General features: G+C 37.7%; 1 protein-coding gene across 9 annotated transcripts in view; it reads left to right on the plus strand.

Moving 5' to 3' along the window:
• Nucleotides 1-24,148, plus strand: part of EYA4 (EYA transcriptional coactivator and phosphatase 4) — a 261,488-nt gene that overhangs the window by 28,228 nt on the left and 209,112 nt on the right. For 4 of the 9 annotated variants that reach the window (XM_082668672.1, XM_082668674.1, XM_082668677.1 and 1 more), the window contains exon 2: nt 345-443. In XM_082668672.1, the coding sequence (XP_082524798.1) occupies nt 411-443 (33 nt within the window). In that variant the 5' untranslated portion in view covers nt 345-410. Of the gene's footprint in view, nt 1-344; nt 444-17,747; nt 17,867-24,148 lie in introns of those variants that run through there. The other 5 variants (XM_082668675.1, XM_082668676.1, XM_082668673.1 and 2 more) reach the window with 4 other exon arrangements.

Genomic DNA, 24,148 nt, shown 5'->3' on the forward strand with positions numbered 1-24,148 from the left:
GCAGACTTTTAATTTTTAATCTGTCAATTGCTTAATGACAGACCTCTCTCAGCAAAATAGCAGACTAGGTGTTTATTACAGCCTGGGTCTCTGAAGCTGTCCTCAGATGTTTTTCCTTATCTGCAGGATGCCTGAGTAGCTGTTTATATATCTCAGTTGTACTATGATGTGATTTTCAAGATCATTATTTCTATCAGATACGGGGATAATGAATTTTGTTCTTTAAAAATAATGCTTCTACAGATTACCAACTATCATGTAAATCAAAGTTTTGGTAATTTTACAAATAATTTCGAAAGATAACTTTTTCATTTTTCCACTTTGTTTTCATCTTTTTGTTTTAGATAGTCCATTTTTAATTGAAGGAAGCTGCTTCTACTTGGGAGTGGCAGGAGAAGTAAGAAAACCACATGGAAGACTCCCAGGATTTAAATGAACAATCAGTAAGTCTTAATTCAATCTCAGTTTTGCTGAAAAATATTGTGGTAAGACTACTCAAAATCATACTAAAAAGAATATATTGTAAAAAGCAAGTTTTTGGTTATTTTTTAGTTGATTTTTAAATCCTCTTTCAAGATCATAAAACAGACCTTTGGAAATGTATACTCTTTCTGATTAATGATATCATGTTTTGAGGTCTTCTTGATTGTCTACTTGTAAAGCCAGTGGTAGAAAGATGAGGGCATTGAAATCATGCCGAGTGTTTTTGACGGTCTCAACAACTTTACACACCTCCTTTGTTGGGTTTTATTCCGGATGTGCTTGGACAGTGCATGTGTTGTTGAATGTCAGAAGCATGAAAGGAGAAGCATATTACTAGCATGCTTATTGTTCATTTCAAGGATGGTGACCACAGTCCTGAAGGGATTTCCTTATTTGCTAAGCTCTTTGGAGAGTGAAGAATGCACAAGATTGGTGGCAACTATTTTAAGATTCGGATTTCTCAAAGGGAAAGGATTTATATGGCCTTTCCTCCTAACTTATTAGTACTATCTCCATGACACTAGTTCTTTAGTGTGTGGAACTGGCGTCAGTGGGAGATCTTCCCTCACAATCCCACAGTTCTGCCAACAGCGGCCCAAGCTGTTCTGCCCACAGACAACTAGTGATGTCACAAGTAAGGAGATACGTGTACTTACTACGTGTGTGTTATGCAGACTGATGCTAGTCTCCATTAGCTTGTATAATTATGACTTGAACTTAAAGTCTCATGTTTCCATCAGGCAATAGAGGACAGTGTATTGGTGTATAATAATGTGGTTCTAGAAACGATTTCTATAACAAGTTCAATTTAAAAAGTCAGAATAATGTGTGTTCTGCTGTATACATGCCATTCTAAGTTAATTTAATTTATTTTCTATTAAGAATTTCATTTAGATGAAATGATAATCAAGTTTTTAATTTACAGACAGACATCATGACCATTATCTAATTTCTTTGTATATTATATTATTATTTAATTTCACACGGCATCATTACAGGAAAAATGTAACAAAAAATTACAAAGCCATAAGGCTATTAAAAAATCTGTCAAATAGTAGAGATTTTATTCCTCAGAAATGACTCGAGTTTTACAAAAGTAGACAAAAGGCAGTTGGTAGGCAGGGGCTTCAAGGTAGTTTTTTTAAAATTCTGGTTATTGAATTATAAGCATCAGTAGTGTAGACTCTAGCAAAAGGGATGATAGTGAGCATGATGATATGTCGCCCATGCCATTTTATGTTTTTGGATCCCAGTGACGTCAGAGGTCTGTAAGTGTGACCATATACGTACCTGAGTGAACGATGACATGATCTTGGTGGAGATGCTTCATGAGAGGACTACTGTCTATCTGTAGTTTGTTCTAACACACTGAGGATTACTTAAAAGTTTGTGTCCATGTGTGCAAGTATGCGTGAGTGTGTGTGTGTGTGTCTGTGTTAGACTGACCAACTGTCCCTGTTTTCCAGAGACCCAGGAATTTCCTGGGACATAGAATTTTCAAAGCTAAAGCAGGTGGAGTCTGTGCAAACAGGGATGGTTGATCCAGTTAATTACCTTAGGGTGTGTATATACTTAAGAACAACTGTTTGCTTCAATACAGTTAAAAGAGGTTAAAGAGAATATAGTTTTAGGTTTACCATTAGAGTGAGGTTATTACCCCAAATGCTTCATACCACCTTTTACAAAGTGAAACCCAGCACTTGTAAATCGTATAGAGTTTCCTTCCAGTGATATTTTAGGGCTGTGGAACTCAGTATTTAAAAAAAAAATTAAGTTCTCAGTGTTGTTAATGTTCAGCCAGGTTTGAGAATCAGAAGTCTTGGGTGACCTCAGCTCAAACCCAGCTGCTGAATCGGTGGTGAGAATGGGAGAGATTTTGAGAGAAGGAAAGATTGCTCTGCATTTTCCCTTTCTCTTTTCCTTCGCCAACACTGAACTCTCCATCTGAGGGTTATGATCCCGTCAGAGTCAAATTGACAGCTTCTGATCTGTGGAGTGGTTTGATAGGCCATCAAGAGTGGGCACTTCCGCTTTAAACCACAGGAAACTTGAAGCTTGGATCAAGTGTTCATGGCTTAATTGCTTTGGTTTTTATAAATATCATAAAGCCTTCTTCTTCAGCATTCTTAGACTTATAAGAGCATACAGGCTCATCTGTTCATCTTGTCCATGTGCAAAGGGACACTTGCGTCTATTAAGTCCCAAGTCAGAGTTGGGACTTTGCAATGGTCTTCTGACTCCAAGTCCAAAGCTCTCGCCATGCCTTATCGCAATTGAGTTTTCTTATTTGGACTTTCCTCACTATAGAATCAACTCCCATTACATTGAAATGATTCCTGTTTGAATGAAATCTTTAAATCTTCCAGAGTATATTGATTAATGTCTCAAAGTTTTTTGAAAAATGATACTTAGTGTTTATTAAGATATAGAACAAATAGGGTGAAATTAAAAGAGAGCTCATAATAAGATGAAAGGGAATTTACTTAGATCATAGCTATTTTACTTCAAGAAAGAGTTTTTTTTTCTCTAGGCATAGACATAACAATAGGTGCCAGTTTGCGCACTTAATGCACATCTAACATTTTCTGTATATTCTCTCCCATCCTTACCGTATCCCTGTAATGTGTTTGTTATGGTCACCATTTTACAGATAAGGAAATTATGGTTTAGAGACTGTTAAGCTCAAACAACTCTTAAGTAGCAGAGATTAGAATTGAACCCACTGTTATCTAGTCCTAAAACCTGTAATGAGTGGATTTTGCATGATACAACGTAAGGTAAGGACTTGAGTTGTGAAATCAAACATCTCTGACACTTAAATACCATTGGGAAATTTCTCAAACTCTTCCTCAACTGTAGAGTGGGGAGGATAATAAAAAGATGTTATAAGAAGGACTCAGCACATGCCTTCCTTAGAGTAAAAACTCAATAAATGTTAGCAAATATTACAATAGCCTGATATATTCATATGGTCTTTAATGAGTATGTGTGTTCATTCTTGCATATTCAACTACCTTCTGGCAGCCATCCCTGACTGGAAGCACAGAGGTCTATGGACTCAGCAGATGAAAACTGAACTCACCAGCTCTCCTCTCACTATTTTCCCCCCTTTCTCCTCTGTTCCACTACTTCCCATCTCAGTGGATGGCATCATCAGCTACTGAGTACGTTAATTCAGAAAACAGGTAGTCATCCTTTTCTCCTGCATCCCCATCTCAAAGTCCTATCCATTCTCAATTTTTAATATCTCTCAAAGTTGTTCTCTTATCTCTATATCCTTATTTTGGATCTTTATTTTTATCTCTTAACTGTCTTTTTCTGTTTTGTTTCTAGAGTGGCCTTCCTAATTTACATACCTAATCCCATCATTATTCTACTTAATATCCTTCACAGGCCTTTTCTTGCCTTCAAGAGAAAATCCCAAGTGTGTAGTAAAGCACACAGACTTAATTGCTTGTCTGTATCTCTAGTCTTATTTCTGGCTTCTTTCAGTTCCCTGAATCTTGCAGAGTCTGTGGTTTCTATGCATTTGCTAGCGCTATAGCCTCTTTCCATATGGACTTCTTCCCCGCTGGAGAACTTGTAAATCTCGAAGACTCACTGAGGGCTTCACTGCCTCTGAACAAGCCTCTCAGGTTGCCTCCTTCTTCCCTGCACTGTCAGCCACGCTGGGTCAGGGGCCTCTACAATGTGCTGCCGTACCCTTTGGCATTTACCTCTATCCCAGGACTTACCCCACAGAACTGAAATCTTATCTGTTTATTTGCCTCTCTACTAGATTATAAACTACTTAAAAGTAATAGTGGGTCTTGTTCATCTTGTATCCTTACTTCTTAGCACAATTCTTGCTGACATTCAATAAATGTTTTCTTCAAAAGCTTTTATATACTGTTAGTAAGGTATGTTAATGAACAGCCTGACAAATTTTAGAAAGCCAAAATGTTATTCTCAGAATGGATTACTGACTCATGAATTCATGTATCACTTAACATTTAAAAAAAATTGCATATAACATGTAACACTAGTTTAACAGCATGTGATCAAAACAAAGTTTGGTTTTTTTTTTTTTTTTTTTGCATTATATCTGGATCATTTTTTGCAGTCTGGCTTAAAGAATCTAGGAAATTTTAAGAGGTGAGCAATTAAACTAAGATTTAACTTTCACATTTGTCTGAAGTTCTTTATTAGAACTTCATAATTATTTAGTAGCAGTTTGTTATATCCAATTATAGCTTGTTACAGTTTTTAAGGAAATGTTGCTCTTGTTAATAAATATGAATCTAGATTATACAAAACAGTATTTACACTGATAATCAGAAGTTCATTTGATACTCTGAAATATATTATATTCCTTGTATTCAAATAAAGGCTGAGCAATATTTATGTTTTTATAGCTTCTATAGTATCTTTATACACTGAGGTATTTTAAAGTCTTACTTCGGTGGTGCTAAAGATTCCCACAGATTTTTTCTGGTCTGATTCATTCATATCAAAATGAGAGGGGGGCTTCCCTGGTGGCGCAGTGGTTGAGAGTCCGCCTGCCGATGCAGGGGGACATGGGTTCGTGCCTGGTCCCGGAGGATCCCACATGCCGCGGAGCGGCTGGGCCCGTGAGCCATGGCCACTGGGCCTGCGTGTCCGGAGCCTGTGCTCCACAATGGGAGAGGCCACAACAGTGAGAGGCCCGCGTACCGCAAAAAAAAAAAAAAAAAAAAAAAAAAAAGTGAGAGGGAGTCTGACCTAAATTAATCATCAAGCTAGAAGGTTTGAAAACATGTTGTTTGTTAATTTTATGTAGTATATGTTATACAATAAAATATTAGTGGCTACTCATTAGATAAAATGAGTTACAGTTTATGGTACAGTTGCATTCCCTAATATTAAAACATTAAGGGCCTGAATTTTCCTACATATGCAAAACATTGTTACTGAATCAGTTAATTTATATTACTGATGACATATTTCAACTAATGATGTCTAAATTAAGTCACATCCATTGGATACATATTTTGCATCATATATTTCAGCAGTATTTTTAGAAGTTCATATATATGTAGATATTAATAGTATTTATTTTCTTGCATCAAACCTGCTAATTTAATAATGCATATTAAAATTCTAGTTAGTTTAATAAATTAATCTCTTTTCTGTCTCTGTTTTTCACCCCTGGAATACCAAATGATTTTAGATTATTCCTCAGCTGTTCGTTCTTAGAGATTCCATATTATCATTTTTGACTATAGCCACTAGCACATCTTTAAAACCTGAGCTGCTCTCTGAGCCATTTAGACAGTTTTCTAGCTATTGTATGGAATTGAATATACCATCAAACTTATCATCTAGATGTAGAGCTTCAGAATCACCAACTTCTATCAGTGTTTCAACACTATGTAGAAAATAATTATTTTTATTAGTTTCAGTTTAAATCACTATTTCATTTTTGATAATGTAACATTATCCATATCTGGAAATCCTATTACTCTTCTATTGCTTTTTTCTTGGATAGTCTAATTGATTTTAGATCATGCATACAGTGTATTTTATTGAGATCTAACCGAAATCAGGTTATTGTTTTTGAGGCTACAAATCTGAAGAACTTGTCCTTTTAACTAGTCAAAAGAACCATATTTACAATATGTATTTTTTTATACCACCCACCTGGACAATATACTTCAGAATTCAATGGAATTCTGCTTAAAGCTGAATCAATTTCAGAACTATTGTAACTCCCAATTGCCAATTATGGCTTTGCTTTGCATTTAGATAATAGAGTACCTAAACGGTGACATTACCAAGTAGATACGTTAAATACATTTTAATTTTTATTAGTCATTGAGACTTGCTCTTTCATTTTAAGCGATTTTCTAACTTTGAATTTCTGTATTTTTGCATGAGCTTATGAAGATTCACAGGAAGATTCCATGAATTATTATCTCCTATGACCTTCTAAAATTATAACTTAATTTAGTAAAACTTTTCCACAAATTTTAGAATGCACACACATATGTAAAGAGAGAGAGAAGGAAAGCTCCGTATTATACAGAATACGGGTTGTAATTGCATACCATTGGTCAAGATCTAGAGAGTAAATATTAGACTTTTCTTCTGTCAACTCCGATCAGTTTGTGGCAACTATGTGGAAAAGAACCCTAAAGCTACCTCCTGGCTCATTGGAAGAGTAACATTATCAGTAGAGTGCAATCTGCCATGAACTTGGTAGGGAGGAGGGGTGGCACCAAAGCTCATACTTGCTGATCCTGAGCTGGGTAGTTATCCAGCTTTGAGCACTTTGTTTGCATAGTATAGGTGCAAATGAGAGCGATGATATCTTTGGGTACCAGAAGTCTCTTATCTAAATTTACAACTTACATATGGTATATTGATTGTCCAATAATTCTACCTTATGAATTAAAATAAAAGTAACTGTTTATGATAGAAATATAATCTGTTTTTTTATGCTTCAATAGTTTTGAGAAGTGGGAAAATTAATGTAACGTAACTTTTGCTATAAGGTATATGCCAAATGGAAAATATTCACTAATGAAAACAGGTTGCATTCACTGATAGCTGTCATGCTAAGTGCTTTGTGTGACTTATCTCATTAAACCACACAACAGTCCCAGCTCCGTCATAACCCCGACTGAAAGGAGAGCACGCTGATGCTGAGCTTAGAGATCACATTCAAGGTTGTGACCGCTAGAAAGCTGTGCTGATGGAGTGTGAGCTCGCCAAGTCTTATTCCAGAATCCATGCTGCTGCACACATTATCTTACCTGCTTTCATCAACTTAAATGGTTTTCAGACCCTTCAATACATTTGGTGTCTTAAAATATGGATTGAAGCTCAACTTGATATCAACTTATTTAAACAAAGAGCAAAAGTTTTAAATATTGTGGAGAGAAATGTAAATTATTCCACTATGATTATAAATCAGTTGCACAATTGTCGTCACTAAATCTTTAGAACAGGGAGTGGTAAGATAGAAGAGTATATGAAAATTGATGATAATTCAACAAACGCAATTAAACAAATAAAAATTTCTCACCCTCGGTCAGGAAACTTGTTAAACTAAGGATTAAAAGATAAATATTATTACAGTTTCTGTCCTGCCCAAACTTTTAGTTTAATATATGATTGTAAGATGTTGTAGAGTTATTTTAAAATGAGATTTGGGCAGTAGCTACTAATTTATTCAGTGAATACTTGTGAGGAACTGCTATATTTGAAGCATAGTTTTAGATGGTGGAAATACTTGGTGGACAAAGTAGACAAACATTACTCTCATGGAGCTTATTATATTCTAGTGGGGAGAGATGAACAGGAAACCAGTGTTATATACTAGAAAGTAATAGTGCGGCCAGAAAAACCAAGTAAAGCAGAGAGGAGGATAGGAAGTTCTGGAGCTAAGATATACGGGTGGAGCAAGTTGCAGTTTTGGGGGAGTAGTCAGGGGGATCTCACTGAGAAGATGGCATTGGGCAAAGATTTGAAGAAGCCACGTGGGTATCTGGGGAAAGTGGATTTTGGTTAGAAGGAACAGCAACTGTGAAAAAAGTGAGATGGCATCATGTCTGATACAGTCAAGGAATAAAAAGGAGGCCATTGGTGGAGAAATCAAGGGGGAGATAAGGAAGTGATCAGAATGGGAGTGTGGAGGCGAGGAGTACAGGTCGTGTAGAGGTCATTAGGCCATTGTAAGAGCTTGAGCTTTGCTCTGAGTGACATGTGAAGCAATTCGAGGGTTTTGAGCTTAGGGATGACATGATAGGACGCAAGTTTTTAAAAGATCATCCTGTCTGCTGTGTTGAAAAGGGGCCATATGAGGTCAAGAGTAGAAACCGGGCTATTCTAAGTATCCAGGTGTGAAATGGACAAGATAGCAGTAGAAATGGTGAGAAATGGCTGGGTTCAGGATACGGTTTGAAAGTAGAGCCAAGATGACTTGCTGATGGATTGGATGTGGATTGTGAGAGAAAGAAAGAAAGACCTTGACTTTCAGGTCTTTGTTCTGAGCAGTGGGAAGGATGGAGTTGGGCATTTACTGAGATGGAATGAGTTAGAAGGAACAGGTTGAGGGTGGAGATCAGGAGTTCAATTTTAGACATGGCAGCAGAGACATTGCCGTGTTTTCACCAACCCTGTCTCATACTTCTCTTTTCTGGTGCATCCGGGACTACACTTCCTAGCCTCCTTACATTTAGACAGGACGATATAGCTAGTTTAGGGGAAGTGCTGTGTGTATTATTTCCAGGCTGAGGCAGTGAGAAGCCTGTGCGTGATTCTTTGGTCTCTATGTTTGCCTAGTGTGGAGAATGAGGAGGAGGGTTGCAGGTAAAGGTGGCAGAGCTCCAAGATGGAGGAAGATTGAATTGCTGAGGCCCTGAATGGAGGACAGCTTCCCAGGAGAGTATTAAGCAACTGAGTTAATAGGGACATAATAAGTTTTACCTGATATTTGAAAAATGAGTGGAAATGTTGGGGGAGTCAGTTAGTTTTAACCATATGGAACCCAGGAGAGAAGGTTGGACTTGAAATAAATTTGGGAGGCTCCAGGGTATTGATGGTATTTAAAGAACTATTATTGGTTGAGATCACCAAGAGATGAAGTCTAGATAGAGACAAATTGAAGGGACTGAGCTCTGGGGCATTCAAATTTAGACGTTAAAGAGATGACAGTTTACATAAGACAGCGTCTTTGTCCTACTACCATAACACCTGTAAGCACTGAGGTATGCCGCAGCTAGTATATGTTGCCAAAGTCAGTGAATTCTCCTTTGATGTGCTTTCTTTCAAATTTCCTAAGGATCATATATTGTGCCTGAATTACTGGTTACTGAATTTACCCCTCTCGGGAGAAAAAGCCAGCATACAGCCGAATAGGTATTCAAACATCATTCACTTCTTTGCATTTTCTGTCCAAGAAACAAAAACCCATAAATATTTAGAAGAAAATAATCAACAAGTATTACATTCCTATTGCTGTGTTTGTAGATATGATGTTTCTTTTTTGTTTGTTTGTTTTTGTTTTTGCGGTATGCGGGCCTCTCACTGTTGTGGCCTCTCCCGCTGCGGAGCACAGGCTCTGGACGCGCAGGCTCAGTGGCCATGGCTCACGGGCCCAGCCGCTCCGCGGCATGTGGGATCTTCCCGGACCGGGGCACGAACCCGTGTCCCCTGCATCGGCAGGCGGACTCTCAACCACTGCACCACCAGGGAAGCCCTAGATATGATGTTTCTATGCATCCCAGCTTAGCAAAGAATTGATCTACATCAGCGATACTCAGCTTCAGCATTACTGATGTTCGGGTGGGGTAATTCTTTGTAGTGGGGGCTATCCTGTGCATTGGACGATGTTTAGAAGCATTTTGGTATCTACCCACGAGATGTCAGTAGCACCTTCTTCCCCCCCTCCCCCACTCTCTTTCTTTAGTGACAGTCAATGAAAAATGTCCCTAGCTGTGGACAGATGTCTTCTGGGGGGAGGCAAGCATCACTGATCTATATTATGTCTACTTTCAATGAGTTATTTGTTTATATATTTATTCCCTGCGAAATGTTTGAGGAAGTTTACCTGAACATTAATATAATATGCTATATTAAATTATTGAGGGAACTGGGATGAAAAGACAAACACATGATAATACAGAACTTAAGCAAAACAACATTGCCAAGTTAACAGTATAGAATAATAAGTACTATGCTATCAGCAGGGAAAGTCTGTTCAACAAAGGTCAAGAAAGGAATTCTAGATAGGCTAGGTCATATGTTAACTTGATCTTGAAAGAAAAGATGGAACTGTATGGACACAATAGGACCTATCCTGGCCTGGTGAATAGCAGGAATGAAAACTCAAAAGTGCAACATGTAAGGCAGTAAAGCCTGCCCAGGAACCGTAGATGGATTAGAATGACTGAATGAGAAGCTTTGTGGGGATGAAGATGTAGAGTGGTGGGAACTCTGGCTGAGAAGTCCTGAGACCAGACTGAAAGGGTCTTTGAAGCCGAGTTTCAGTATTTACATGGTGCTTGGTTACCAGCGTGATGCCTGTCATGACATGAAGTGTAGAGATGTATAAGATGCTGCCCTATCTTTGGACCTTTATCTTGGATGTAATGGAAAGTCCCATAATTTTTGAGCAAGAGAATAGTATTTTAAAAATGTTGTTTTAGGAAAATTAACCAGATGGTAGGAAGATTAGTGAAGGTGTGCAACTTGGCACGGAGGATGGTTTAGGGGCCCTTGAAGCAGTTTATGTGTGAGCTGAAAAGGGCTTAAACCAGGGGCAGGAAACTTTTTTTGGCAAAAGTCAAGACAGTAAATCATTCTGGCTTTTGCCATGTAGTCTCTGTACAACTCCTCACCTCTGCCGGTGGAGTGTGAGAGCAGCCATAGGTAACGCATACGTGAATGGGCATGGCTGTGTTCTAATAAAACTTTTTTTTACATAAACAGGTGGCAGGCTGTGGACCATACATGGCCAACTCCTGGCCTAAATGTGTGACAGTGGAAAGAAAGCTAGGAAAGAATCCATGTAAAGAACTTGAAGCTTTACTGAACTTGGGTAACTAACCAACAGGGTTAATGGGAGGAAGGTGCGTGGTAGATATGGAGAAGGAAAAGGCAAGGATTATCCTGGAGTTTCAAGCTTAGGGGATACCAGTAAGTGTTCAGGACCACGTGTCAGTGACTTAGGTAATCACAGAGATGTGTTTGAATTTAGAACTTTGGAGAACACGTCAAACTAGCAACTGGTAAAGCTCTGTGGTGCCGTGGAGGAGATGTCTAGGCTGGTCACGTAGAGCAGAACAGTATTTTTTAAGGTGCTGTATATAAGGGGAAATTATAGCTGGCAGAAGGGCAGGAGGATGAGAATACACTTACGAGAATACCATGTTTATGGAGTGGAAGGAGGAAGATGGATCGGGAGAGACTGAGATAGGGAAAAGAAAGGAAGGTCAGGGTAATACTGTCTTCAGAGCCAATGTCCAAGAATAACTTTCAGGAGGAACTGGTCATCACTTTCTGACATTTCAAGAAGGCAAGCAGAATGGGGGCTGAGAAGAAGGCTATCTCATTTGTTGATTAGAAGGCCATTGGTGGCCCCTCGGGACACTGTCCTTTTAGAGTTCAACACAGAGGTTGAACACAGAAAAGATGTAGAGACATCTCAGAGGTTGAACACAGAAGAGATGATGAGGAAGTAAGAGCAAGTTTGTATGTTGAAAGAAGAGAAGCAGATGAGTGATTGAAGGGAACACCTTTTTCAAACAAGGGGAAGCTTGTGTGTGGTTGGTGACGGGGGGAAAAGGACTCCGTGGAGAATTGACTCAAGATGTCATAGAGGGAGGAAGGGTCAGCGGAGGTCAGAATGGAGAAGATAACGGTGGGATGAGGGAGGGATCCACCCTCTGACTGAAAATGTTAGAGAATGCCCGTGTCCTTGGATATTCTGAGGTGCTCTCCCTGGAGGACATTCTTTTTTATTTAGTTCCATAGGAGGGAAGTGCAAGATCAGGAAGTGAATGGAAGCATGGTAGGATTAAATGCTTAGGTAATATAATTAGTATTAAATGCTTAAGAAGATCAGCAATAGGCATAATTTTAAAAAATGGAAGATCTCCTAGAACTCAATATTGTGAGACATTTTCAGTTTTCTTTTAGCAAAGTAGGTCACACTGATTAGGACTTAAGGCTGTGTGTTAGCATGGAAAGTTTATTTATTTATTTATTGCATCAAAACCATTAGGAAGAGACAAGAGAAAAATAAACACTTTTGTGGTCAATGAAAATGCCTCTCCTCTTTGGAAGAAACTGCTTTCTCTGTTTTCTTTGGATATCAGTACATCTAACAAAAAGAAGAGCCTATTTATTTAGATGGGATTGTGGCAAATTAGACAGTAGAGTTGGACTGAGAAAGTACTTGCCTCAAAGTACGTGGAATACTATTATCTCATATCTTCTTGGACGGAGGACTGATTTCTCTGCTCAGACTTCTTTAGGATGCAAATACCCTTGTTAGTGTTCACATGGGAAGAAGTTCATGTTAAATCTCTTGGCAGGAGCCAGCATGGCAGGGTGGAGAAAGGTCTGCCAAAAAAGTAAAAGAGAGTTCAAAAAGAAGGGGCAGACATTGCCTGCTTCCTTTAACTTTTACTGTTTTCCCCAAACTGCTGTGGACGACACCTGTGGACAGCGAATTATACCTAGATTGTGAGCCCCAGTTGCTCACAGCTAACATTTATGCAGTCCTCACTTGGGCTTTCTGAATGCTTTGTGTATATCAGCTAGTTTAATTCTCACGACAGCTTGATGAGGTGGGCACTATTATTATCCCCCAGTTTATAGATGAGGGGGCCACCCAGCTAGTGGGTGAGGGAGCAGGATTTTAACCGAGGCAGTCTGGCTCCAATATTAACTGCTAGGCGAGTCCCCTGGGAAAATGCCAATATTAACTGCTAGGCGAGTCCCCGGGGAGAATGCGCTCTTGATTTTTCAGCCCTCCACCCTGACTTGTGTTTTCAACCGCAGCGGCAGCAACGACACTGAAATGTTTTGAGTGTTCATACTGAAGGAGAAAAAACTTTGATCTGTGTCCATTTCTTTTATATTAACATTTTCTGTAATTCGCAGGTCACACCAGAGATGATGTGAAAGGGGCAGAGGCAAGACTATAAAATAGATGGTTCTTTATTTTTCAGTCTACTGATTAAAAAATGGGCATAGGTGGAATTTGGAGTCTGCTGTTTTTTCTATACCAGGGTCTTTAGGAAGATTCAAAAGCACACTCATGTTTCCTTTATATTAAAGTCTCGCCTCATTTATCTCCTTTTCATATAGCCATGCTTGATTCTGAGGACTCGTGGGCTTGCTTTAGAGGTGGTAGGGAGCTTTAGAGATTGCTCTTTCCAAACCCTTTATTTTATAGATGCAAAAATGGAGGCTGGGAGGGCTTAAGCACCTTATCGGGCTAAGGCCATTGCAACAGCACTGTGGTTTTTTTTCTTTGTTTTTTTTGCTTCGTTCTTAATGTTTAAACCCTTTTATAAAAAATTTTTATTTTATTTATTTTTTAAACAGCAGGTTCTTATTAGTCATCAATTTTATACACATCAGTGTATACATGTCAATCCCAATCACCCAATTCATCACACCACCACCCCCACCCCCACTTTCCCCCCTTGGTGTCCATACATTTGTTCTCTACATCTGTGTCTCTACTTCTGCCTTTCAAACCGGTTCATCTGTACCATTTTTCTGGATTCCACATATATACGTTAATATATAATATTTGTTCTTTTCTTTCTGACTTACTTCACTCTATATGACAGTCTCTCTAGGTCCATCCACATCTCTACAAATGACCCAATTCCGTTCCTTTATATGGCTGAGTAATATTCCATTGTATATATGTACCACACCTTCTTTATCCATTCATCTGTCAATGGGCATTTAGGTTGCTTCCATGGCCTGGCTATTGTAAATAGTGCTGCAGTGAACATTGGGGTGCATGTGTCTTTTTGGATTAGGGTTTTTCTCTGGGTATATGCCCAGTAATGGGATTGCTGGGTCATATGGTAATTCTATTCTTAGTTTTTTAAGGAATCTCCATACTGTTCTCCGTAGTGGCTGTATCAATTCAGCACTGTGTTTTGAAACAAGATTTTTTTATTCGTTTCAACCTCAGCACTAAAATTTGAATACTTTTGTATACAGATTTTTAACAGCTGGAAATTAAAATTAACACCCTGAAAACTGCCTTGAATTACTGCTTTATTTAGAGGTTGATAAAATAATTGCATTTGAGCTTATACTGAAGTTGTTGGTAGCTCAGGGGCATTTAAGAACTCTCCAGCAAAGGTGTGAAACACTTTATTTTACGTGTTTGTTTTTCTCCCAGTTATTATTTACTGCTCAATCAGCATTAACAGAAGAAAAATAATTTGGCTGCTAAGTTACTCTAGGGTAGGATTTCAAAGGATCTTATTAAAGAGAGATGTAATTTCATCCTCTGGGCCTTTTATATAACAGAGTGCATAATTGGGTTACTTCATTTTGACCCGGAATTAAACAATAGATTAAAGTCTTGCACAGGAAGTTAAAATATTTATTCAACAGAGATTTAAAAGCATATTATGGTTGTTTTTAGGATGTCTTTATACCTTTATTTTAGCTAACTTTTGTCTGAATAGCCCTTGCCTCAAAGTTTTCTGTTTATTTTACAAATCTTATAACATGTAGGTATTTGATAACTACTATGTATAATCAGTGATTTTTAAATGCATAACTTTGACAAATTGATATACATTGTATGCTTTTGTATATTGTTTACCTACATATGGCCACAGTTTAGTTATGGTGCTCAGCTATGAAAAGTATAGAGTAGATGTCACAGATCATAACAGTGCTTCAAATATTAATATTAAGGGAAGTAAGTCTGGAAGTCCGTAAGTTTAATTTTTTTTTTTAAAGGGCTTCAAATGCTTGGCTTTTTATTTATTTACTTATTTATTTATACCTGTGTTGGGTCTTCATTTCTGTGTGAGGGCTTTCTCTAGTTGTGGCAAGCGGGGGCCACTCTTCATCGCGGTACGCGGGCCTCTCACTATCGCGGCCTCTCTTGTTGCGGAGCATGGGCTCCAGACGCGCAGGCTCAGTAGTTGTGGCTCATGGGCCTAGTTGCTCCACGGCATGTGGGATCTTCCCAGACCAGGGCTCGAACCCGTGTCCCCTGCATTAGCAGGCAGATTCTCAACCACTGCGCCACCAGGGAAGCCCCTGGGAGTCCGTAAGTTTAAAGTAAAAAGCCTTTATGACTTCAGTTTTGAGAGCACTTTCATAAGATGAAAGGGATGATGTCAGGGCACTACTACCTGGAGCTGTCTAGCAGTGCAGGTATCCTTCAATGAGACTCTTGTAAAGGTAGTTACCTCTGCTCACTCACCCTGGACTGAAGGCTCCCCCTTTCTTCAATCCTCTGTGATTTGCATAATAATATCCATAATGATTCCTGTTGGGTTGATTGTTTCCATCCTCACTGTGAGATTGTGAACTTCTTATTTTTTTTCTTCCATGAAGCAAGGTTTTTATAGGCTGGGCTCCCAGCTAGACTGATGCTTTTTTCCCTCATTTTGTTTGTTTAACACCTTGGATTTTGAAAGTCATTCAAAATTAAAGGACTTGCATATTATCTTAGGAAAATAATTTGTGATTGAAACTCTGTGAAAAATCCTAAGAGGTGTTTAAACGTTTGTTCAGTAACTTGTTATCAATGGTTGGATAAGATGTCTTTCTGGAGTGCTTGTCTGCTAAACATCTATATGGTATTTTCTGTAATGGTATCTGCTTACTTTTTGGATGATTCCGACACATTCCATTGTGCATAAGTTATTCTGCAGAAGTAAATCAGGAATCATTCATGATAATTTCAGGTTACACATAATTATTTTTAGAATGTTAAGTGAATTTGCTAAACTTCAAGGGAGTACATTTTACACCGAGCGTTTCTGGTTTAGTAGGTTTAATATTTTAATGCTAGACTAATTTTTTCCCCTTAGTTTATTTTATTGTTTCTTGCACTGTCATTGGAATTGTATGTACATAATGTCCATCTTGAGCCCTTAATGTTAAGCTTGAGATGTAAGGCAATTAACTGAAGGTCTTCAGGATATTGGTATTTGTTACATGAAGATGGATTGAATGTTGATGTTGGGCTCTTAAGCTGGAAGTTGCTTTGCTGTTAGATTCTATTAGATTGAGTGTATCAACTTTTATACAAGAGATTGGGAGGAAAATTGTGCTCCCAGTGTCTGATTTTCTCTGTCTTTGGGACAAGTAACAAATTTAGGAATTGATAGAAAAGGAAAATTTTTGTGCTGTTAAAGCTTTTTTCAGACTTTGTAATGTTATTAAATAATATCCTTTGACATCTGGATGTTTATGAAAAAGCTCCTAGAAAGTTAATGATGCCTGTTTAATTAGCTTTTTCCTTTTTCTAAATGTTGCCCCTTTGGCATAATCTTTGCATTTTAAAGCTTGACGAGACAGCAGAGACCAAACAGTCCAACTCTATCATTTCATAGATACAATGAAACTATGGACCAGGGAGATTAAAGAGGTTATCACCCACAGCCAGTGGATGATAGAGGATTCATACCTGGATTTTTGAGTCCCAGGCAGTGTTCTTTACAGTCCAAGCATGCTTGGTTTTTTTCATGTCCCAGAGCTTTCACTTAGGACATTTGTTGAAGTTTTGAGTCTAGAGAACTTCCACTGATGGATTTTGAAGTCACACAGGGTAAAGCTTTACTGATAATTTCAGACTGATTTGAATCCCTACCATATTCAATTCCCAGTGTTCTGTAACACATTGAAAACCCTTATCCAGGATTTCTTATCCTCAATAGAATAAATCTGAGGCTTCTCACACTGAACCCAACCGCAGTGCTCTACTGCACAGAGAATGTGAACTAATTTTAATTGTTTCTGAAGAAAATGACATTGGTAAAAATGAAATGATCATAAGAAATGACTAAAGCGTTACAAAGAAAGTTACTATTTCATATTCTGTATTGTCCATGTCAAGATCGATTTTATTAGTGTGTTTTGCTTTCTGTTTTTATTTCTTTGAGATTCAGAAATCAATGGTAGCAGCAGGTTTTCAAACCCTGTGTTCTAGTATATTTCACAATTACTTAATACCTATGTCATACCCCCTCTCTCTTTTTCTTTCAACTGAGTGTAGGTTATTTAACCCTTATTTTAAAGCATATTGTATTGTAAACTACCAGAAGTGCTTTTTTGAAACCATTTATCTATGGGTAAACAGTGAAACATTTATATTCATGCTTTTTCTCTGGAATATAAAGGATAGGAAGTTAAGTATATCGGTAATAGTAAAAGCAGTTCAGGGTTTCTATTTATATTGTAACTCAACATTGGTAGAAGACTTTTTCAGTTGCCTACTAGTCATTTACCTCTTTTCTTCTTTGTTAACAGAATCCTGATTTTGTTGAGGGCCACCCACTGTTCTAGATGTGGAATTGCTTGAAGGCAGATTTATGGTAATCTTAGTCTGCCCTGACAGTGATTGGTCAAGTGCTGGGAGGGTGACCCAAGGGGCTTCTGGGAAAGATCTTATTTCATCTAAATAGAGTGTTACAGGAGGGAGGACTCCTTTCTTTCATCCCTTCATTGATTACTGCTTTGGAGGCTGTTGCTGGAGAATATGATGCCTTAGCCATTCTCTGAGAATGAGGTGATAAGCCTAAGAATGAAAAGCCAAAATGCTAAAGATGGCTAACCAGAAGGACAGAGAGAACTTGCATCCTTGATGAAATTATTGAGCTGTCAAGCCTGGCACATCCTCCTTCCAGACTTCTTGCTTGTGAGATAATTATAGTTTTAAATTGAGATGTTCTGTTAAGACTTGTATGTGTGGTTTCAGACCCCGGGGGAAAGGAAAGAAAAAACAGAAGTCATAGTCCCTGACCTTAAGGATCACATAATCCTGTGCTTCTTAAAACTGGTTTTTGAAATGACATAAGAATCCTTCAGAAACAAGAGGTTGCCTTATTTAATTTGTTTTAATTTTTAAACTTTTGTTGAGTATAAGTTATATACAACAAACTGCATGTGTGTTTGTGTGTTTGTGTATATGTGTGTGTGTATTCTGTATACAAATCCTTTATCAGACATATACTTTCAGATATTTTCTCCCAGTCTGTCATGCATTTTCATGGTCTTAGCTTGTTAATTGCCAAAAAAAAGAAAGAGAGAAGGAAAACAAACCTTTTGGGAGTTTGACTGACATTGCATTGAATCTACAGATCAGTTGGGGACAATTGACATCTTAACAATCAGTGTGAGGCCTTTTGCCCATATATTTATGTCTTCTTTAATTGCTCTCAGCAATGTTTTGTAGTTTTCGGTATACAGGTCTTACAGCTTGTCAGATCTGTCTTAGTCTTTCATATTTTTGATGCTATTGCAAAAGTTTTTAATTTGAATTTCCAATTGTTCATTCCTTGTATATGGAAATAAGTTGATTTTTGTATATTGATCTTTTATTGTGCAACCTTGCCAAGTAATTATAGTTCTACTGTGTGGGGTTTTCTGTATAGACAATAAAATTGTCTGTGAATAAAGACAGTTTTACCTTACCATTCCTCAGTCTAAATGCCTTTTATTTTTATTGCCTTACTGCAGTGGCTAGAACCTCTAGTACCATGTTGAAGAGCAGTTGAGAGAACAGAATCCTTATATTTCTTTATATCAAGTTGAGGATGGAGTCTGTAATTGTCCATAGAAAGTCTCAAATGAAACTTCTTGGGAGGCTTATGATTGATTTTGAAAAAAGAATTATTCATGTTTTACATTCTCCTCTGTAATGTATCTTTATATTTTAAAATAGAAAATACATTTTAAAAATGTAGTTAGATTATCTCACTCAAGCACTGTTTCTCTCTCCCAGCCCCATTGTTAAAAGTGATGCTCCAGGAAGATGAGCTATATTCAGTACTATGATTTTGAGTATGGACAAATGTATAATGACATGTAACCATCATTATACGATTTTATAGAGTATTTTCACTGACCTAGAAATCCTCTGTGCTCTACCTGTTTATCCATTCCCTCCGACCCCTGGCAACCACTGATCTTTTTACTGTTGTCATAGTTTTGTATTTTCCAGAATGTCATATAATTAGAATCATACAGTATGTAGCCTTTTCAGATTGGATTTTTTCACCTAATAATATGCATTTAAGGTTCCTTCATGCCTTTTCATGGCTTGACAGATCATTTCTTTTTAGTGCTGAATAATAGTTCATTGTCTGGATGTACCACAGTTTATTTACCCATTCACCTACTGAAGGACATCTTGGTTGCTTCCAGGTTTTAGCAATTATGAATAAAGCTGCCATAATGCACAGGTTTTTGTGTGGACATAAGTTTTCAACTCCTTTGGGTAAATATCAAGGGACATGATTGCTGGAATGCATGGTAAGAGCATATTTAGTTTTGTAAGAAACTGCCCAACTGTCTTTTAAAGTGGCTGCACTATTTTACCTTTTCCCCAAAGATGAGTGAGAGCGTTCCTGTTGCTCCGCATCCTAGCCAGCATTTGGTATTGTCAGTGTTACAGATTTTGGCCATTCTAATAGATACGTGGTGGTATCTCATTGTTGTTTGAATTTCCACTTCTCTGATGACATATGCTTATTTGCCATTTGTACATCTTCTTTGGTGAGGTATCTATTAACGTCTCTGGTCCATTTTAAAAACTGGTTGTTTTCTTACTGCTACATCAAAGTTAATATGTGAGTTGTAATATGCTATGCATGCAGAGCGTGTTTGTGATTAATAGTTTTTTTTTTACAAGTTATACAAAATTAATGTTTCAAGTGATATCTGAGTTTCAAAGGATTCTTTAAATGATCGTTATATAAATAAGTTCTTCATCTGATTATGTATACAAGTGGTCCGCTACCATGATGACAAATTGAATCATTGATTAATGCTAAGACTCTGAACGCACCTAGAAAAAATAGATTTGAAGCTGTATTCAAAGAATTTTATTTAGCCTCACCAGGGCAACTGTCTTACTGGTGCAGTATTCTAGGACCTTGCACTGAGATCCAGCTTGGTCATTACAGAGAGAGATATAGTAGAAAGGTATCTCCAAAAATAAAAAATAATGGCACATATTACTTATTAAGCACCTACTAATTATAAACCACAGTGATTTATATATGATTAATGTTTCACACTTATTAAATTTATGTGTATACATGTAATTTTTATCTTTGCAAAAATTATAATTACAATTTAGGTATTTACAGTCCCTTTTTGAAGATGAGACAATGGAATCTTAGTGAGGTTACGATTTTGCCCAAATTCACATAATGAGTGGCAAAGACTGGATCCAAATCTAGGTTGTCTGACCCCGGGGTCCTTGTTTACTCTGCTATATCATATGTATTATTTATTGGTGAATTTATTTTAAAAAGTTTAATTGAGTATTTACTCTGTGCTAGGTACTGACTGTTATAGGTGCTGAAAATATTGCAGTGGAAAAAAAAGACACCGAGTTCTTGCTTTCAAATATTTTACATTCTAGTGAAATAAAAAAGGAAACAAAGTATATACACTTTTCCTGTGGTGGTAAATGCTATGGAAAATGAGCAAAGATGTGTAACAGGATAGAAAGTGATAGAGGAAGAGGTATGTATACTATTTTTCTATAGGTTGATGGTTAGAGATGGGCAGAGTCAACTCCTTTTGTAAAACTGACATTTGGGCAGAGGTGTAAAGGAAGTGAAAGAATGAGCCATGGGAATATATGCAGGAAGAGCTTTCATGTAGAGGGAACAGCACGTGCAGTGCTGTGAAGATGGGAACTTGCTTGGCGTGAACACGGAACGAAAATGAGACCGGTGTGCCTGAAGCAAAGTGAGTGTAGGGAAGAAGGTAGGTTCAGGGACCAGAGAGGTGGTTTGGCGCCAAAACTTGGTCAAGACTTTGGATCTTACTCGGGGGGAGATGGGAAGTCATTGGAAAGATTTGAGCATGTGTTTCTGATATGAAGTTGCTTATATTTTAGATGAAGAGGAGACCATAGGACACAGGAAAGGGTTTGAGGACCAGTTAGGAGGATATTGCAGTGGTTTAGGCATGAGATGATGGTGGTTTGGGCTAGGGTAGTGACTGTAGAAGTGATGATAAGTGGTAGAATCTATTTCAAAAGTAGAGCCAACGAGATAAGCTAAAGGATTGGATGTGGTTAAGAGGAAGAAAGAGGGTCAATGATGACCATAAGTTTTTTGACTTATGATGAATATTACCATGAGAAAATTTTCAGGAAGGAAGATTGGGAAGGAAATCAAGAGTTCAGTATTTGTATGATGTGGAGTAGGTTTGTTCTTTCCTAAATGTCTCATCATTCCAAGCACATTTTTTGGCTTTGGCTGTTTTTCATTTATTGTCTATTTTCCATTTATCATCTATCCATTTATATCCATTAAATTAGACATAATTGTGTTGTTCAAAGCTTCCATATTACAGATTTTTGTCACTTAACCTATCAATTTTTTGTGTGTGGGGGGCATCACTGGATCTATCAGTTACTGAGATAGGTGTGTTAAAATCTCTCATTGTAATGGTGGATTTATTGGTTTATTTAAATACAATTGGTTTATTGGACCTTGGCAATCTCCAAGGTCTATTATTGTAATGGTGGATTTATTGGTTTATTTAAATACAATTTAAATACAAATACAATTGTATTTGTATTTTGGCTTTGTATATATTTATGTTACTGGGTCCATGCACCCAGTAATTTAGAATTGTGCATTCTTCCTGGTGAATTAGCTTTTATCAGTATGTGTTAATGTCTTTATCAAGTGCTCTTTGCTCTAAAATCTGTTTGGTTTTATATTAATCTAGCTACAACTGTCATTCTTTTGGTTAGTATTTGTGTTCTTGTTTTTGAGCTCATGTTGTTTTGAACTTTATCTGTGGGAATCCTGTGGGACCTGGATTTAAAATATGTTCCTCCACAAAGAATTCGTACTTGCTTCTGCCAGATGCCTGGAAGCCCAATCATCTGGGGTTAATTTAAACTAAATTTTGATTTAAATTTTTTTGGCAACCCATGTAGCATGAATTTTGATTCCCAGATTGAGTGATTGTGGGCTTGTGGTTAGGAATTCTCAGGAAAGCGTTTTCTTATTTTCCCATCTAAGCCAAGGTCAAGACAGACATGTGGCCCCATCATCGTCCTATGCAAGATGGGGCTTTTCCTGCTTCATCTCTGCGGGTGCAGCCATTCAAGGATCCCACCTTCATGTGAATGTCCAGATCTTAATATCTCACCTGTTTGAACTCCTGGCTTTGCCTCATTGAAACCCAAGTTTGAGTCCAATGGGGACTGATTCTAGGGCAAACCCCAGCCTGTGCTCACTAACCCTGCAGAATTTTCCAGTCTTTTAATTTTTGTCCTCTGAGGAATTTCGTTACTTTCTTGCCATGCTTTAAAAGGTATTTGATTTTTATGCAGCACTTTTACATCTGTCTTAGCAGGAAGGGTTTCTCTAGTCCACAGTGGTTCTTGCTGGCACAGAAGGTTGTAAACACACAAGGGTCTGAGTCCAAGCCCAGCATTGAGGTGGCTCTTCCCAGCTTTATGGGGTAAATACCTTCAGGTTGCATGAAGATCCTCTTCTTCAACCTCTCACCCTGTGGTTTTAGCATCCACTAATGATTATTGCCTGAATTAACTATGATGCTGAGGGCTGCGAAATGGCAATCTCCAAGGTCTATTATTTCTTCTATATGTATTATTTGCTATTTTTCTGTAAAGAAGAGCTTTCTTCTCTGACCTGTCTACCTTTTTCCTCTTATTGTGGTCTCAAGGATTATTTTTAATTAAATATATTTTTATCCTTTATAAGTTATTATTTTTGATCCTCAAACTGTCCTGAATTGAAGTGGGAGCCCCTCAAACCAACTCCTGTGTCCTTTTGATATGCCCCACTTAAATCTTTGAGTCCGTTTTTAGTCTTTGGAGCAAGAAGGTGTCCCAGGCTTGCTTTGTGCTATCACTTCACTGGCTCTCAAATCAGCCAGTTTTCCCAAGGAATCCTCCTTCTTTAGGTGGGGAATGGCAATTATAAACCAAGATGTGCTCATTGCTTCTGGAGTGTCATTGTGTTTAGGCCCTTTCAGTGGAAACAACCAAAAAGTCTTAATTTTTAAAATCAGAAGTTTATACTGATATCCTCGACTATAAGAGTTTATTTGCTCTGTAAAAATCAATGTCAGGAACAATAACATAGTGAAATGCACTGGCCTTTTGACCTTGGGCAGTTTACTTAACCATACTGTGTCTTTCTTAGTTTCCACATCTACAAGATCAGAATAATAAAAGTACTACTTAGGAGGTGTTATGAGAAGTAAGTGTGTTGATATATGTTAGAACTGTCCCTACCTAAGAGTATGCACTTTATAGTCATTTGCTAAAAATATTAGGTTGGACCTTATAGAACTACCACTGTTTGACCTTTTTTGACCTCCAAAAATGATAATTTCATATGGTTCAACATAATAAATGTATGAATACCTTCATTCACTGAGTGCCTATTAGGGGCTAGGCATCAGGCTTTGCAGTAGACACTTAAAGGTAAGTACAAGAGTCCCTGCCCTGAAGGAGATGACAGAGAAGTGATGGGGCTATAAATTAGGTTTCTCAGTAGTGCTTTTTACGTAGTGGGAGAGTGAAGCAGGACTCTTCTTAGGTGATCATGTGTCAATTGGGGGCAGGAGACAAAGTCCGGAAATCTAGAGAACAAGAAGGGTGGGGTTGTAGATTGGAGACCCCAGACTTAAGGTGGGAACTCCTATGGGATGTCCCAGGGAGTGAATTAGAAAAACAAACCACATGGGTGCAGTAATGTGTGTGCAATTATGCAAGTAAAAAATTCTCATAATCATGAACCTATTTCCATAATATGAGAAAAATGAACATGTACATTAGAATCCTACTTATTCCTTTGTTAACTCTTTTTAGAAAATTTTCTTTCCACCTTTCAATGCAAACCCAAGGCCATGGTGATATTTTTATCATTGAAATGGTGCCATTAAATACTTAACATCAAGCTAACAAGTGGTT

Source organism: Grampus griseus (assembly GCF_964374135.1).
Source record: "Grampus griseus genome assembly, chromosome: 13".
Classification (NCBI taxonomy): domain Eukaryota; kingdom Metazoa; phylum Chordata; class Mammalia; order Artiodactyla; family Delphinidae; genus Grampus; species Grampus griseus.